Consider the following 17,682-nt stretch of genomic DNA (forward strand, 5'->3'; position numbering starts at 1 on the left):
GTTTGTGTCTCCTATTACCCTAACTGGAAGCTGCCAAGACACCTAAAAAGAGAGCAAGATGAGAAAATGTTTTCTATCAAATATCAAGACTCGTTGCAAAGCTATGGTAACTGAAGCAGTGTGGTATTGGTAAAATTATTGAAAAGTAGACCAATCAAAGGGAATTGAGAGTCAAGACATCCATCTAATCATATATAGATTACTGATTTTCTTCAAAAGTGGCACTGCAAAGTAGTGGGGAATAAGGGAAATGTTCAGTAACTGGTATAGGAACAACTGGATAGTCATATGGTGAATAATCAAATTATGTGGAAGGCAAACATAGACCTTTCTTTGAAGATTTGTTGATAAGTTGATTTTAATTCTATCACCTACCAAAAAAATAAAGAAATAGGAAAGAGAGAGGGAGGGAGGAGGGGGAGAGGGAGAGAGAGAGAGACAACTGCTAAAATTTGAATAAGGTCTGGAGGTTAGACGTTATGTATCAATATTCAATTTTCCTGAATGCTATACTTGCGCTGTAGATATGTAAGTAAATACCCTTGTTCTTACAGTATTACTTAAGTATTCAGATGCAAAGGCTAAGAGGTCTGGAACATACTCATGGTTAAAAAAAAAAGCATATGTCAGTATGTGTGTGCATATATACACGTTCACATACATTAAGAGAATGATGACTCAAACATGTTAACTGGTGAATCTGAGTACAGGGTACATGAGAGATTTTATATAATTTTTACAATATTTGGAAAGTTTTAATTATTTCAAAACAAGAAGTTTAAAGAAATGTAAAAATTTATGTCAAGCAAAATCCCATCATTTAGAGATAAGTAAAAATAAATATTTTTTTTTTTTTTTTTTTTTTAATGAGATCACACAAAAATCCCATGCTTTGTGTTTTTCCAGGTTAATGTATTCTGGACATCTTCCAACATCCATAGCAACAATTTGCACTGGATAAGTAAATCATAAAATACTTTGGCAACCCAACTGATTATTTCTCTGTTTGCTATTATAAACAATAATGCAATGAACATTCCTTTATATACATCTGTGGCAGATACGTATTTACTTCTGAAGATCAAAGGTTCATCTCTGGGGATCTATTCCTTAATTTTAATCCAATATATCATACGAAATAAAGCAATCATATTACAAATTCTTGGCTACAGGAAATTTTTAGTAATTTTATTCATTTCATTTTTCATAGTTTTACAGCTTTAGTAAAAATAACAGTCACTGTAAACAAGTATAAAATGGAAGTTGATGGAAAAATAACCCCAAAGCCCTCCTTGACATCCCCCCTCAAAAAAACCGAGTTAGTATACGGCAAATATCCTTTTCACACACTGTCTTTAGGCATATATTCACTTTGAGAGATCATTTATATCAAGTGGATCTTACCAAGAGGGTTACAACCTATTTCTCCCCTGTTACTATGTATGGTTCTATGTCACCATTTTAATGGATTTGCTGGGAAGATTCCATCTGAAGGAATCCCTTTCCACTCTCAATACTTCATAGAGTTTATCAGCAGCATTGACTCTCCAAAACCTTGAAGACGTGCATCCTGACTGAAGTCATTAACAGACCTCTCACTTTTAAAGACTCTTGCCAGTGTGGACTTTCTGATGGTATGTAAGCCGTGAACGGTGACTGAAGTCCTTACCACATATGTCACACTTGTATGGTTTTTCTCCTGTGTGGATCCTCTGGTGGGCTTGAAGCCGAGAACTCTGACTGAAGCCCTTCCCACACTCCTCACATTTAAACAGTTTCTCCCGAGTGTGAACACTCAGATGGACTCTAAGATTGGAGGGGAGACTGAAGGCCTTCCCACACTCCTCACACTTGTGGGGTTTCTCTCCTGTGTGGACCCTCTGGTGATGGCGAAGATTCAGGCTCCGCCCAAAGGCTTTCCCACACTCCTCACATTTGTAAGGCTTTTCACCAGTGTGGCCCCTCTGGTGGTATATAAACTGTGAACTGTAACGAAAGCCCTTTCCACACACGTCGCATCTGTAGGGCTTCTCCCCAGTATGGACCCTCTGATGGGACTGAAGACCAGAGGACTGGCTGAAGCCCTTCCCACAGACACTACACTTGTAGGGTTTCTCGCCCGTGTGGACTCTCTGATGGACCCGGAAATCTATGGCCTGACTGAAGCTCTTATCACATGCCTCACATTTGTAGGGTTTCTCTCCTGAGTGGACTCTCTGATGAGCGTGAAGGTTTGATCTCCAACTGAAGCCCTTCCCGCACTCCTCACATTTATACGGTTTTTCTCCAGTGTGAATGACTTGGTGCAGTTTAAGATTTGAACTGTAACTGAAGTCCTTACCGCACATGTCGCATCTGTAGGGCTTTTCCCCTGTGTGGACTCTCTGGTGGGTCTGAAGCTTTGATGACTGACTGAAGCCCTTCCCACATGTCTCGCATTTGTATCGTTTCTCCCCGGTGTGGACGTTCTGGTGGACTTGCAAATTGGAAGCCTGACTGAAGCCCTTCCCGCACTCCTTGCATTTGTAGGGTTTCTCTCCCGTGTGGACACGGAAGTGGATGTGAAGATCTGTGTTACGGGTGAAGCCCTTCCCGCACGCCTCACATCTGTACGGTTTCTCTCCAGTGTGGACCCTCCGGTGGCATATCAAAGGGGAATTGTGACTGAACCCCTTGCCGCAGACATCGCATTTGTAGGGTTTCTCCCCGGTGTGGACCCTCTGATGTATGTGATAATGCGCGGCCTGCGTGAAGCCCTTCCCACACTCCTCACACTTATAGGGTTTCTCACCCCTGTGGACCCTCTGGTGAACACGAAGGTTAACGCTCCAGCCGAAGCCCTTCCCGCACTCGTTGCACTTGTATGGTTTCTCTTCGGTGTGGACTCTCTGATGGCACTGAAAATTTGAACTTTGGCTAAAGCATTTACCGCACTCCTCGCATTTGTAAGGCTTCTCCCCTGTGTGTGTCCTGTAGTGGATGATAAGGCCTGTGCTGCTACTGAATCCCTTGCCACAACTGTCGCACCTATAGGACTTCTCTCCCGTGTGATTAGATTGACGGGGATGAAAGGAGTTCCTACTGAAACCATCGCCGGATTCACGACATTTATCAGCTTTCCCTCGCGGGTGAATTCTTTGATGACTTTGCAGATGGGAGCATTTCTCTCCCAGGAGAACCCTCGGATGAATTGGGAGCACTTCGCTATCACTGAAGCTTTTCCCACACTCTCTACAGGGATAGGGTGTCTCTCCTTTGCAGGGTTTCTGTTCTGTGTCAGTTTTAACAGGATCACTCAGGGGTGATTTCTTCATGAAGGCTTCACATATACGTGGGTTGTTTTTCCCATTCGTTTGCTTACCTCTACTCTGATTCCCTGACTCACTCACATATGTATTCCCACAGGAATCCTGGGTTCTCAAAATCAAAAACTCTTGATTTTCAAGGTAACTGGAACTATCGCCTTTGTGGTTCATCATATGGTTCTCATTTTCAGAAACCTGAAGAGAATCACCTTGTAGGAAATGGGAAGTCCTCCTCTGAAGACAGCACGTTGAATCACTTGCGACCTGTTTCCAGATTTGCCAGCAAGATGGCTCTTCACATGAAAGGTATTTTAATGTGACTTTTCCAAGAGTCTCCACCTCATGGGGATTCTTGCTGCCTAAAAGAAAAAGCAATATTCAGAGGTGAGGACAAGTAAATGCTTTGTTCAGAAACATCGGGATTTCACACTCAGGGATAAGGCCTTAAAAAACAGGGAAAGGGTCATGTCTGTACCACACCACTTATCCTTTTGTTATGCTTTTTCGTGTAAGTGGAAGCGAAGAACAGGGTCAAGAGACTCTTCTGTAAACGTGACCCATTTAGAACCACAGGTCTAACAGTTTAAGACCTGTAGGTTTGGAATCGGATGGCTGCAGGGCAACAAAGACAACCCACCTTCCAACCTACAGCAACGTCAGTTAAAAGCCTAATCACCTGTTCCTTAGCAGGCTTATGACAAGTGGGCTTCTACTGAATTAGGTTAGGAAAGCACAGACTGTAGGCATTAAACAGTATTTTAGGCCCTGGTAGAAATGATCTTCTAAGAGTAAATTTGGGAAGCGGTTGGGATAATAACATTCATTGTTCTAAGCCTGGGAGTGATTCTGGTCTCTGTAAAAAGAAGGGGGAAAGGGAAAACTAACCTTGGACAGCTGAGAAAGAACTTGGGAGGAGAAGAAAGAGAGCAGATTCTCAAAGGCAACCCTGAACGGAGGAGAGGGAGAGTTATGTTCAGCTTGGAAAGCTTTTGCCCAGGAAGCTGCGAACCTTGCTTTTTCTCTCATTCCCTTCGGGTCTCTCTGCTCAAATGTCACTCAACTGGGTGAGGCCTTCCTATCACCCAGTATAAAATAATTCCTCCCACCCCAACACACCTTCCACTCTTCCCATCTGCCTTACTCTTCTTTCTTTTCCCCCATGGCACTTATTATTTGGTTTACTACATATTTCCTAATTTTTTCCTGCCCATTTAGACGAACTAGGATGTAACAATCATGAGGAAAACAAGCACTTTGATTTCTTCATTGCTTCATCCCCACTGTAACAGAAGTTCTCAAATTGCTGGCATATACTCGTGAACTGTGAAATCCATTCCATACATTGTGACATTTCAAAGAAAAAGAAGTGGGAATTCCCTGGCACTCCAGTGATAAGGACTCTGCGCTTTCACTGCCAGGGCCGGGTTCGATCCTTAGTTGGGGAACTAAGATCCCACAAGCTGCGTGGTGCGGCCAAGTGGGGGGGAAAAACCCTCAATATTCTGTAATAACCTATATGGGAAAAGAATCTGAAAAAGAATGGATATGTGTATATGTATAACTGAACCACTTTGCTGTACACATGAAACTAACACAACATTGTAAATCAACTATATCCAATATAAAATAAAAATTAAATTTAAAACAATAAATAAAAATAAAAGAAATTATGTGGAAAAAAAAATAACATGAAAAGCATATCACAAGCAGTAAGGGTACCACTATATAAAATGCTTGTTTCAGCTGTAGACATACACATAAATATGCACATATGTTACATTTATACTTGGTCAGGATGTAAAATATTTCTTATTGAGGGTCATAGTTAAAAACGTAAGGAAGCCACTGGCTTAAAATGTTTAAAGTGGGTACCAAGTCCTGAATGATTAATTTGCTTAAATAGAAAGCTACATTCAAATAATATAAACTGAACACATTCCAACAGGTATGTGCACATTTCAGGGCATGGTAGGCTAATTGAACATCTTAAAGCTGTCCATGCCCTAATCCCTGGAACCTGCGAACATGTTAATGTACACAGCAAAAGGGACTTCAGATTTGATTAAATTAAGGATCTTGAGATGAGCCCAAAGAAGTCACAAGGGTCCGTATAAAAAGGAGACGGGGGACTTCCCTGGTGGCGCAGTGGTTAAGAATCCACCTGCCAATGCAGGGGACATGGATTTGAGCCCTGGTCTGGGAAGATACCACATGCCGTGGAGCAACTAAGCCTGTGTGCCACAACTACTGAGCCTGCGCTCTAGAGCCTGTGAGCCACAGCTACTGAGCCCACGTGCCACAACTACTGAAGCCCGTGCGCCTATAGCCTGTGCTCCACAACAGGAAAAGCTACGGCGATGAGAAGCCCATGCACTGCAACAAAGAGTAGCCCCCGCTCGCCGCAACTAGAGAAAGCCCATGCGCAGCAATGAAGACCCAATGCGGCCAAAAATAAATAAATACATTAAAAAAAAAAAAAGAACCCCTACAAAAACAAGCCCTTTATTTTGCACTCCAGTGACCTATAAAGAACATTTTAGGTAGTATTTGTACATGGAGCATGGTTGCAAAATCCTGAAACATGCGGATGCTGAAGAGGTCAAAAAAGCCTTTGAGAAAGGGTGGCAGAAAATGCTACCAGATTTGTTAAAAGAGACTTGGTCTATGACACAAAACTGAAGTGTAACAATATGTAGGATCATGATTCCTGAGGTTCAGTTTGCATATAAAAATGAACCCCACTGAAACTAACACAACATTTTAAATCATCTACACTTCAATTTAAAAAAAGAAAAAGAAAAAGAGAATGAGACCCTTTCCAGTAATATTCCTGAATGCATCAAACGTGAAGCAACATGTAGACGTGAGAAGGGAGACGGACAAAAGCAGATGGTTATATCCATTAACCACTCTCAGAATTCAGGGCCTAATCTATCATGTTTGCAGATAAGCTTCTCTCCTTCATTTTTCAGGCAGAGGGAGAGTATATACATTTACATTCCCTAGGAATATCTGATGTTTTTAAATGGGTAGGACTGAGGAATACGCAAATTAAAGAGAAGGTAAGGAAGAGGAGAGAAAGGAAGAGGAGGTCAAAAAGTGAAGTAAACAGTGAGGATCTGAGCGAAGGCAGGAGAACAGAGGGCCTTGAAAGGCTGGGGAGAAAAGTGAAACAGTGGCTGGGGATCCAGAGGATGAGGTGGTCTTCACAGATGAAGAAGGCTGGGGTCATAGGTCAGGAGGAGCTGTGAGGAGAGCTTCCTCACTTTTACTCAAAATAACAGTAATTTTTAAAGTAATATCTTCATTCAACAATTATGTACTGAGCATCTACTATGCAGAAGGCTCACCGGAGGCTTTGGGTAGAGACGGGAAATACAATTGCCCAAATTCCTACTTTCAAGGGAAGACAGATGATGAACAAGTAAATAAAGACAAGTTACGAGGTCAGGAGGTTATCAGTGCTGGGACACAAAATAAGGCAGGGTGAGGGCACGGAGAATGGAGAGAGGATGGCACTGTAAATGGGGCAGACACACAAGGTCTGTCTGATGAGATGAAATTTGAGCAAAGACCTGAGTGAGTAAGGGAGTGGCTGGGGGCCTCTACACTGAGGCAGAGAGCTAGTCGAAGGTTGGGAAACAGAAGAGAACATTCCAAAGGGGCCAGGATGGCATGAATGATCTAAGAAAGGGTAAAAGGATGGGTGATCAAAGAGGAACTCGGTGAGGAGGCCAGATCAGGTAGGGCCCTGCAGTCCACTGCAAGGACTCAGAGTGAAAGGGGAGGCCTTGGGAGGGTTTTGGACAGAGGAAAAGTATGATCTTACTTGCTTTCTAAAGAACCAGTCTGGCTTCCATGTGGAGAAAAGGTTACAGGAGTGCAAGGGCGGAAGCATGGAGACCAGTTTGGAGGAAGCTGTCACAGTCCAGGCAAGAGATGACAGCACGGGGACAAGAGCGGTCGTTACAGACGTGGAGAGAAGCAGATTAGCTGGTACCTGAAATAACAGCTTTGCGGTTCTCACTGGAATGCCCGTTTCTTTGGGTTTCTCTCTCCATCATCCAAAGCTTTTCTTCTGTCTCCAACTGGGACACCACATCTGGCCTGAAGGGAAGATGTCCTATGAAAAGGCAGATATATATATTTAAGATGAACACACAGCTAAAATAGATCTTTGTCCAAGTTCTATAACCCTCAAGTGATCACAAACTGTAATAAGAAATAAATTCAGGGAACTATACTCAATACTCTGTAACAACCTATAAGGGAAAAGAATCTGAAAAAGAATATATATATAATTGAATCATTTTGCTGTACACCTGAAACTAACACAACATTGTAAATCAACTATACTTCAATCAAAAAAAGAAAAACAAATTGAGGTCACAACCTAGTTCATGTCTATATATAGATAAAATTAGATTTAGCCAATGTCTGTTTTTATCATATTTCTTACACCCTCATACCACTTACTGCAAACGGTCACACTTTTTGCTACAATGTGAGGGGGTCTTGATAAGGAACTCTGACAGTTTCTATTCTTATTCCATTTTATTCTATTTCACTGAAAAAAAAAAAAAATAATGCCAGTACAATGAACTAAGTTGACTCCATGATCCACCAAAGTATCTGAAAGACAAAGTATAGAAGCTAAGCTGCCCGTTTATAGTTCATCTAAAACAGGGTTTCTCAGCTGAGGCACTACTGATATTCTGGACTGGCTAATTCTGTGCGGTGGGGGGAGGTGGTCCTGTGCATCGTAGGACGTTTAACAGCACTGCTAGCCACTAGATGCCAGTAGCACCCCTCCCTCAGCTGTGACAAACAAAACTGTCTCCAGACATTGCCAAATGTCCCCAAGGAGGCAAAATCACCCCGGACGGAATTTTGCCTGAGCAGAGAGGGACCAGAAAAACCTATGGATTGGAAAAACTTGTGTCTTCAAGGTCAGGGAACCACTTCACAAGGTCCAAAGCTTTGAACAACTGAGGACCAGACACTCTCAAGAGAGTTGAGGTTCAGGGTCAGAGAGTGCCTGTCCTCACCCACTGAGACCAGGTTCCGGAAGTTCTCCACCATCACATCCTGGTACAGCTTCCTCTGGGCGGAGTCCAGCAGCCCCAGCTCCTCCTCGGTGAAGGTCACGGCCACGTCCTTGAAGGTCACCGCCTCCTACGACATCAAACACATGTCACCTCAATCTCACAACCTCCACTGGAAGAAGGGCAGCATCGAGAAGGATAAAGAAGATTAACCCAAAAAATGGTTACCGATTTGGAGGTACTCCAGGCAGTTTTCAGTCCCAACACTTGCCCCTCTCAGTGACAGTGATGTCACCTCCCTGCTGTCCCACTCTATCTCTGCTTTTAATATTCGCAAAGTTCACAGGCCTTGAGCAACCCTCCAGGACAGGTACACAGCTCCCCATCTGTGCTTTCGAGGCACAAGCCGTGTCCACCTGCTGCCACATGCACAGCTGGTGAAGGCACAGGGTGAGTTCAAATTTCAAGGTTTTAATGACAGGACCCTGGGCAAATTCCTTTACTTCTCACTATCTCAATTTCCTCTTCTCTATAATGGTGTCTAAATCACAAGGTGTTTGAAAGGATTAGACGAGTGAACATATGTAAAGCACTTACAATGGCGCCTGGCACATAAGAAGTGCTCAATAAATTTGAGCAAGCAGTATCATTAAAATCTCTTTCATTCCATTTTGTGACTGCATAGTATAGTATTCCTTAGAACTGATGATGTAGCTTTAATCAATCCAAATAAAGCACAATTAGTTACAGATTTTTACTTATCATCATCTGCTGTAAAGATCCTTTTACAGAGATCTCAACCAAGAAGTAGCAGCTGCACTTTAAAATTTTTGAAAGCATAATGGCAGATTTCCCTCTCAAAAGGTTTTCCCAATTCACCTTTCATATGAGGGAGTACAAATGTTCCTGAATCTCTAGACTGGCCAAATTAAGACATAATTCCTTTTTTAATAAAAAAAGAAAATCTTCCACAATCTAAGTGAAATAAATAAATAGAAAGCTTTTATTAACGTTTGTACACATTTAGTTATTAAATTATTTTCTTCATAAATTTACTTTCCATTATTGTGACGCTCCTATTCTTTCTTTTACTCATATTCCAGTTGGGTCTTACTTTATTTTACTAATTTTAATAAGAATTAGAGATATTAAACCTTTATGCAATGTTTATAAGTATATCCCATCAATTCAAATATTGCAAATATACAGCTGTGAATGCTTGAGGGAAAAGGAATATGAGAAAGTGAAAAGAGGTAGTTTGTAAACAGGGTAGTAGGGTAAGTTATTTTTCTCTATTTCAGATTTCCACAATTTTTCAAAGATTGCTTTGTGAAATAATAAAGATGATAAAATAAACCAAACAAAACGCACAGTCTGGCACACAACATGCACTCAAGGTGTGTCGTGTTCATTAACCTTTCCAAGGAAGAGAAAAAAGGTGTGTCCAATCTTTGAGAAATAAAATCCCTTAGGAGACAGAAAGCAATGCCTTACTTACCTGAAACTCGGTCATTTTCTCCCGCTCCTTCCGGGGAAGGTCAGAGTCCTGAGAAGGCATAATTGGGGAAGGATAAAGAAGCCATGAGATGCAGGCCAGGGCTGTCAGGAGCCCATGCGGATCTTTGCAGAAACTACACATGAGCACTCATACTCCCAGGCAGAGGTGCTCACATACAGCTTGGTAAGCAGAGCTTGGAGGAGACTGCAGCTACTAGCAGGACCGTCAGCCAGCAGCCACTGGATAGTGAACAACCGGCACAACCAAACACAGTCTCCCTACCATAAAGACTTCTGATCCTACCGTAAACAAAATGGAAAGACAATCTATGGACTGGGAGAAAATATTTGCAAATTATGCTACTGACAAGGGATTAATTTCCAAAATATACAAACAGCTCATACAGCTTAATATCAAAAAAGCAAACAACCCAATCAAAAAATGGGCAGAAGACCTAAATAGGCATCTCCAAAAAAGACATACAGATGGCCAAAAGGCACATGAAGAGATGTTCAACATTGCTAATTATTAGAGAAATGCAAATCAAAACTACAATGAGGTATCACCTCACATCAGTCAGAATGGCCATCATTAAAGTCTACAAATAATAAATGCTGGAGAGAGTGTGGAGAAAAGGGAACCCTCCTCCACTGTTGGTGCCAATGTAAACTGGTACGGCCACTATGGACAACAGTATGGAAGTTCCTTAAAAAACTAAAAATAGAGCTACCATAGGATCCAGCAATCTTCCTCCTGGGCATATATCCAGAGAAAACTCTAATTCAAAAAGACACACGCACAATGCTCATAAGTTATTTTTGTAATAAGAAAAAACGGCCCAATAAAAATTACATAAAACATGGGACTTCACTGGTGGCACAGTGGATAAGACTCCGTGCTCCTAATGCAGGGGGCCCAGGTTCGATCCCTGGTCAGGGAACTAGATCCCACACGCATGCTGCAACTAAGAGTTCGCATGCCACAACTAAGGAGCCTGTGTGCTGCAACTAAGGAGCCAGCGAGCCGCAACTAAGGAGCCCGCCTGCTGCAACTAAGACCCCATGCAAGCAAATAAATAAATAAATATTTTTTTAAAAAATGTCCATCAACATAGGAATGGATAAAGAAGATGTGGTACATGTATACAATGGAATATTACTCTGCCATAAAAAGGAATGAAATAGTGCCATTTGCAGAGATGTGGATAAATCTAGACTGTCATACAGAGTGAAGTAAGTCAGAAAGAGAAAAACAAATATTGTATAGTATTGTTTCTATGTGGAATCTAGAAAAATGGTACAGATGAACTTATTTGCAAAGCAGAAATAGAGACACATGTTGAGAACAAACTTACGGATACCAAGGGGGGAAGGGGGGGTGGGATGAACTGGGAGATTCGGATTGACACATATACACTATTATGTATAAAAGAGATAACTAATGAGAACCTACTGTACAGCACAGGAAACTCTACTTAATGACCTGTGGTGACCTAAATGGGAAGGAAATCTAAAAAAAAAGGGATGTATGTATACGTATAGCTGATTCACTTTGCTGTACAGCAGAAACTAACAACATTGTAAAGCAACTATACTCTAATAAAAATTTTTTAAAAAATGATACATGCACCCCAATGTTCATAGCACTATTTACAACAGCTAAGACATGGAAGCAACTTAAATGTCCATCGACAGATGAATGAATAAAGTTGTGGTATGGAATGGAATATTACTCAGCTATTAAAAAGAATGAAATAATGCCATTTTCAGCAACATGGATGGACTTAGAGATTATCATACTAAGTGAAGTAAGCCAGACAAAGACAAATATCATATAATATCACTTATATGTGGAATCTAAAAAAAATGATACAAATGAACTTATTTACAAAACAAATAGACTCACAGACACAGAAAACAAACATGGTTATCAAAGGGGATAGCGGGTGGGGAAAAGAGAGGGGGGAGGAAGGGGGAATAAATTTGGAGTTTCGGATTAACATATAGACACTACTATATATAAAATAGATAAACAACAAGGACCTACTATATAGCACAGGGAACTATACCCAGTACTTTATAATGACCTACGATAGAAAAGAATCTGAAAAAGAATATATATATATAAAAAACTGAATCACTTTACTGTACACTTGAAACTAACACAACATTGTAAATTACCTATACTTCAATAAAAAAAAAAAGAATAATAATGAAAATAAAACCTAAAGAAAAAAAAAAGATTTCTGATCCTGGGGGTGGCAGGAAATGAAAGGCAATGTAACAACAATGTGGGTTTAAAAAAAAGAGTTCTGGAGTCAAACCCCTAGGTTTAAATCCTGGAAAAGATACTACGCATCCGTGTAATATAGGGGTATTACAAAAAACCTCTCTGTGCCTCTCTTCAGTCATCTGCACAACGAGGATAGGATATGAACCTGGCCACTCCTCGTAAACCATACCCACCTCATAGAGTTGTTCCAAGGATTCAAGGAGTAGATGGAAAGTTCTAAAAATACAGGAGTCCCTTTTTCTTGCAGCTGCAAAAAAGCAGATGATCCTTTGCATCATAAACTGTATTTGCAAATGTGTTTTCTAACAATAACAACAAAAGAGACCCGAAAGGCATCTGGATTTTGTGTATGACTGCTCTCCTATGAAAGTCACCTGTATTTTCTGAAAGCCCTGATTCTGACTTAAAATTTCTCCTTATTTAATAATTTGTTGCCCAGTTAATACTATTTTATTCACACTTGTATTAGTTTTCTAAAAAAGTATCATTTTGGGTCAATTTATTTCACTGAAGCCAGAAAAGGCTTATTGGTAAAAGCCTTTCATCCTATGTGCATGGAGATAAAAGAAAAACACACAGAAAAGAAAAAGAGACAAAATAAAAATCAAGAAACATGGAAGATAGATTGAGAGGCTCCAACATTTGTCTAATAGGAGTGTAAGAAGGTAATGGAAGCAACTACAGAGAGGTTTTATTTCAAGAGATAACTGCTGAGTTCACATATAGAAATTCTGAACAGCATAAATAAAAATACATATACTCCTAAACAAATGATAGTGAAACTCAGGAAGGCAAAGGATAAATAATTAACTAAAAACAACAACAAAAATCCTTAAAGCTCCCAGAAAGAAAATATAATTTACCTAATAAAAATGAAAATTAGACTGACAGAAACAGGGAAGCAGAATGGAGATCTAAAATATATGAATGATATTTCCAAAATGAAGAAAAAATATCGAGAATCTTGACTTCTATGCTCAATTAAATGGTTATTTATATGAGAGAGGAAGAAAGACGTTTTAGCTGATTAAAAAAAGAAGAAAATTTACAACTAAATGAACCCTGAAAGAATAGATGGTAAGGAAACACGTAAATATGTTGGTAATATCTTTGTTAAAAGAAAAAAAAAAAACCTAGAACGATATGACAAATTTTGAGGGTGGTTTTAATAAAAAGTAAACCTATAACCTAGCCTGCAGTGAAAAAAAAAAAACAAAAAGGTGGTACGAGGGAGCCATCATCAAATTTCAAGTGTATTTTTATTTAGTTTCTATATTTTTCAGACTGAGAATACATGCTGATTAAATTTAGTATTTGTTGAGACAGATATCGTTTTTAAAAGTTAAAATACAAAACCATACAATTTTCAAATGAGTTGAGGGTAAATAAAAGGAATAAACTGAACTGAAGACAATAAAAGAGAATAAAAGGAAGAAATGTAAAGCATGATGATTTAAAAATATATTTAAAAAATTTTACATAAATCAATGAAGTTATTAGAACACACCCTCACACCATACACAAAAATAAACTCAAAATGGATTAAAAACTTAAATATAAGACAAGACACCATAAAACTCTTAAAAGAGAACATAGGCAAAACATTCTCTGACATAAATCATACCAATGTTTTCCTAGGTCAGTCTCCCAAGGCAAGAGAAATAAAAGAAAAAAATAAACAAATGGGACCTAATCAAGTTTATAAGCTTTTGCACAGCAAGGGAAACCATAAACAAAATGAAAAGAACCTACGGACTGGGAGAAAATATTTGCAAATGATGGGACTCGATAAGGGCTTAATTTCCAAAATATATGAACAGCTTGTACAACTCAAACAACCCAATCGAAAAAGATGCGGAAGACCCAAATAGACATTTCTCCAAAGGAGACATACAGATGGCCAATAGGCATGTGAAAAGATGCTCATCATCGCTAATTATTAGAGAAATGCAAATCAAAACTACAATGAGGTACTACCTCACAATGGTCAGAATGGTCATCATTAAAAAGTCTACAAATAATAAATGCTGGAGAGGGTGTGGAGAAGAGGGAACCCTCTTACATTGTTGGGGGGAATGTAATTTAGTGCAGCCACTATGGAAAACAGTATGGAGGTTCCTCGAAAAACTAAAAGTAGAGTTGCCATATGATCCAGCAATTCCACTCCTGGGCATATACACAGACAAAACTATAATTCGAAAAGATACATGCACCCCAGTGTTAGTAGCAGCACTATTTACAATAGCCAAGCTTATGGAAACAACCTAAATGTCCACTGACAGATGAATGGATAAAGAAGATGTGGTACATATATACAATGGAATATTACTCAACCATTAAAAAGAATGAAATAATGCCATTTGCAGCAACATGGATGGACCTAGAGATTATAATACTAAGCGAAGTCAGAAAGACAAATACCATACAATATCACTTATATGTGGAATCTAAAACACGACACACATGAACTTATCTACGAAACAGAAACAGGCTCACAGACATAGAGAACAGCTTGTGGTTGCCAAGGGGAAGGGGGCTGAGGGAGGGAAGTACTGGGAGTTTGGGATTAACAGAGGCAAACTATTATATATAGAATGGATAAACAACAAGGTCCTCCTGTAGAGCACAGGAAACTATATTCAATATCCTGTGATAAACATAATGGAAACAAATATGAAAAAGAATATAACTGAGTCACTTTGCTGTACAGCAGAAATTTACACAACATTGTAAATCAACTATACTTCAATAAAAATTTTTTTAAATATTTTAAAACATATTTTAAAGTAAATAAAACATTTTATATTTTAAAAAATGTTTATTTATTTTAAAAACACATGTACGTGTGGTAGAAAAACACACGTACATATTAACAAGCAATTAAACATTCTCAGGTGTAGTCAACAGACAACTGATCTTTTTCCTAGTGGTGATTTACTAAGTGAAGGAAACCTGATTAACTGAAAACAGATGACGGACCAAGAAAGACCTTTCAGTAGTATGTACCTGGGGCTATGCTGTGAGGAGCCAAGAGGTCCTTCCTTCCTCCCGTTTCCGAATTCAGGACTGGCGAAGAAAAGGATGTGGTGGAAGAGCACGACTGTATCCGTCTGCCGGATACACTGCCGCGGGACGTCCCCAGGCACTAGCGCGGGGTGACTCGGTGCTTCCTAAAAAACGAGATCAGTAAAAGCTCGGGAAAAGCTCGGGAAGGGCTGTCTCCCGACGGATGTCAGAAGGGCCGTGCCATCGCTCCTCGCTCTCTCCCTTCACTGGGGCGTCCAGTCAAAAGGGCGCTCGTGCGAAAATTAACTGCATCAATAGCAAGAGCCAACCCGTTATGTGCCACCAGCGTTCGAAGCTGTTGACCCGTATGGCCTCACTCGATTCTAATCACAACCCTACCCAGTAGTGACCGTCTCTCCCGCTATCTTACAGAGGAGGAAAGTAGGACGCACGGATAATCAACAACTCGCCATATATTGTACCGATAGAAGTAGCAGCTCTGCTTGGTACGCGGGGGAGGAGAACAGAAGGATGCCGCACTTCCGCCCTCCACCTCTCAGCCTCCGCCGGCGGCCGCGACTTCTCCATCCTAAGACAGCCGGCTAGGTAGCGACTAGTCCCACGCTCAGGCCGAAAAGGCTCGCAGGGGTCTTGGGGGTGCAGGGCCGACTCACCTCCCGTATCGAAAAAAATGGTGGCTGCCTCGCTTTCCCGGAGCGGAAGTGCCTCTGACTACACAGCGCTCGGAACTACACTTCCCAGAAGCCCCGGAGACACGCCGTAGCCCCTCGTTTCCGGATAGAGTCCGGGGGGGAATACACTTCCCAGAGCCCCAGGAGGAGGAAGGGCCGTGTCCTCCCCGTTGGAGCTTTAAAACAAAAGAAAACAACCCCAAACTCTTGGGAGTTCTCGGCCAACGACTTCCAGGATCCCCTTCGTGTGAAGCAGCTCTCTGACGCCGGTAGAGCTTAGCTTTATCTCACTGACAAACAAAACATGATAAACAAATATTGGAAGAGTCATAATCTTAAAAGACTGTAAGAACCAGATCAGTGTAATAGAACTGTACCCCCTCTACCAGAGGAAACAAAAGGGGGGAGAGGGGAAATGATAGGCTTAAAATGCAGTTTTAGACGATTTTTAGACGAGTGAAAGACCCAAAAAATGCAACGGGGCAGATTGTATATGTCTATTTCCACTATTGTTAACAGAACAGTCAAAAAATTCAGAACTTGGCTGCTGAGGACAACACATGGAGTGAAAAGACAAGCTTCAGCGTGGACTGTGTGATCAATTTCTCAATGCAATCAGGGCCATTGTAATCAATCCTCAGGGAGTTTCTGAATTTGAAAGACAAACACGTTGTTGTTAATTAGGTGTTTATACAATAGTCACTACAAAGATTGTTGTTTGTTCAAATATATTGATGGAAGAAATTTGCACATACTGAGGTATGGGGAAGTCATTCTGGCTTTTATGTAATTTAACTTTAAACTTTACCCTAACCAAAACAGCCTGTTTTGTGGCCTAGTAAACATACATCTGCTTTAACCATTAAAGAAAAGGGTGCAGGACTTCCCTGGTGATCCAGTGATTAAGAATCCGCCTGCCAATGCAGGGTACAAAGGTTTGAGCCCTGGTCCGGGAAGATCCCACATGCCGCGGAGCAACTAAGCCCGTGTGCCACAACTACTGAGCCTGTGCTCTAGAGCCCGCGAGCCACAACTACTGAGCCCGCACACCACAACTACTGAAGCCTGAGTGCCTAGAGCCCGTGCTCTGCAACAAGAGAAGCCACCGCAGTGAGAAGCCCGCACACCACAACGTAGAGTAGCCCCAGCTCGCCGCAACTAGAGAAAGCCCGTGCACAGCAACAAAGACCCAATGCAGCCAAAAATAAATAAATAAATAAAAATATATTATTTTTAAAAATTTTAAAAAAAAAGTGTGCAGTGTCCAGAAGTAAAGAATGCCCGTTTTGAAGACAGAAAAACGCCTCCCTTCCTGGGATGTCAATGCTAGCGTTCCTTCAATGATAAGGCTCCCTGGAGCTGAGGCCATGCTGACTCGTAATGTGAGTGCTAATGTCTTTTTTGAAACCTTGAAGGAATATACTCCTGTCATGTTTGATGTTCTTTGTTCTGACAAGATATAAAACTGTGCTGAAAACTATGCTTCTTTGGAACAGTTCCTCAGAGCTATCTGAGAGGCTGTCTCCCAAGCTGCAGTCTTCAGTTTGGCTCAAATAAAATTCTCTTCTATTCTTATTATAGGTTGATTATTGATTATTTCCATTAACAGTATGACAGAATTGATGTTTCAAAGAAATGAGACTGGAGAGAAGAGAGGAATACCTAAAACTATCTATATATCCATGACAATATATTTTTGCATTTCTCATTTCTGAGCATATATTCCTTTTTCTGTTATCCTTAGCAGCTATCTCTTATGGAGCACTGAGTGTGTGCCAGGGACTACTCCCACCTCTTTAGACTCCGGGATCTCACTTCATCTTCACAATTTTTTTTAGGTAAAT

General features: G+C 40.7%; 1 protein-coding gene across 1 annotated transcript in view; it reads right to left on the reverse strand.

Annotated features, from left to right (window-relative positions):
* Window positions 1–1,007: 1,007 nt before the first annotated feature.
* LOC118884660 (zinc finger protein 226-like) overlaps window positions 1,008–17,682 on the reverse strand; it is a 41,329-nt gene continuing 24,654 nt past the window's right edge. The window contains 1 exon segment of the mRNA XM_036832386.1: window positions 1,008–3,027. Coding sequence (XP_036688281.1) covers window positions 1,602–3,027 — 1,426 coding nt within the window. The 3' untranslated portion in view covers window positions 1,008–1,601.

The sequence above is a fragment of the Balaenoptera musculus genome, chromosome 19, assembly GCF_009873245.2.
Source record: "Balaenoptera musculus isolate JJ_BM4_2016_0621 chromosome 19, mBalMus1.pri.v3, whole genome shotgun sequence".
NCBI lineage: Eukaryota > Metazoa > Chordata > Mammalia > Artiodactyla > Balaenopteridae > Balaenoptera > Balaenoptera musculus.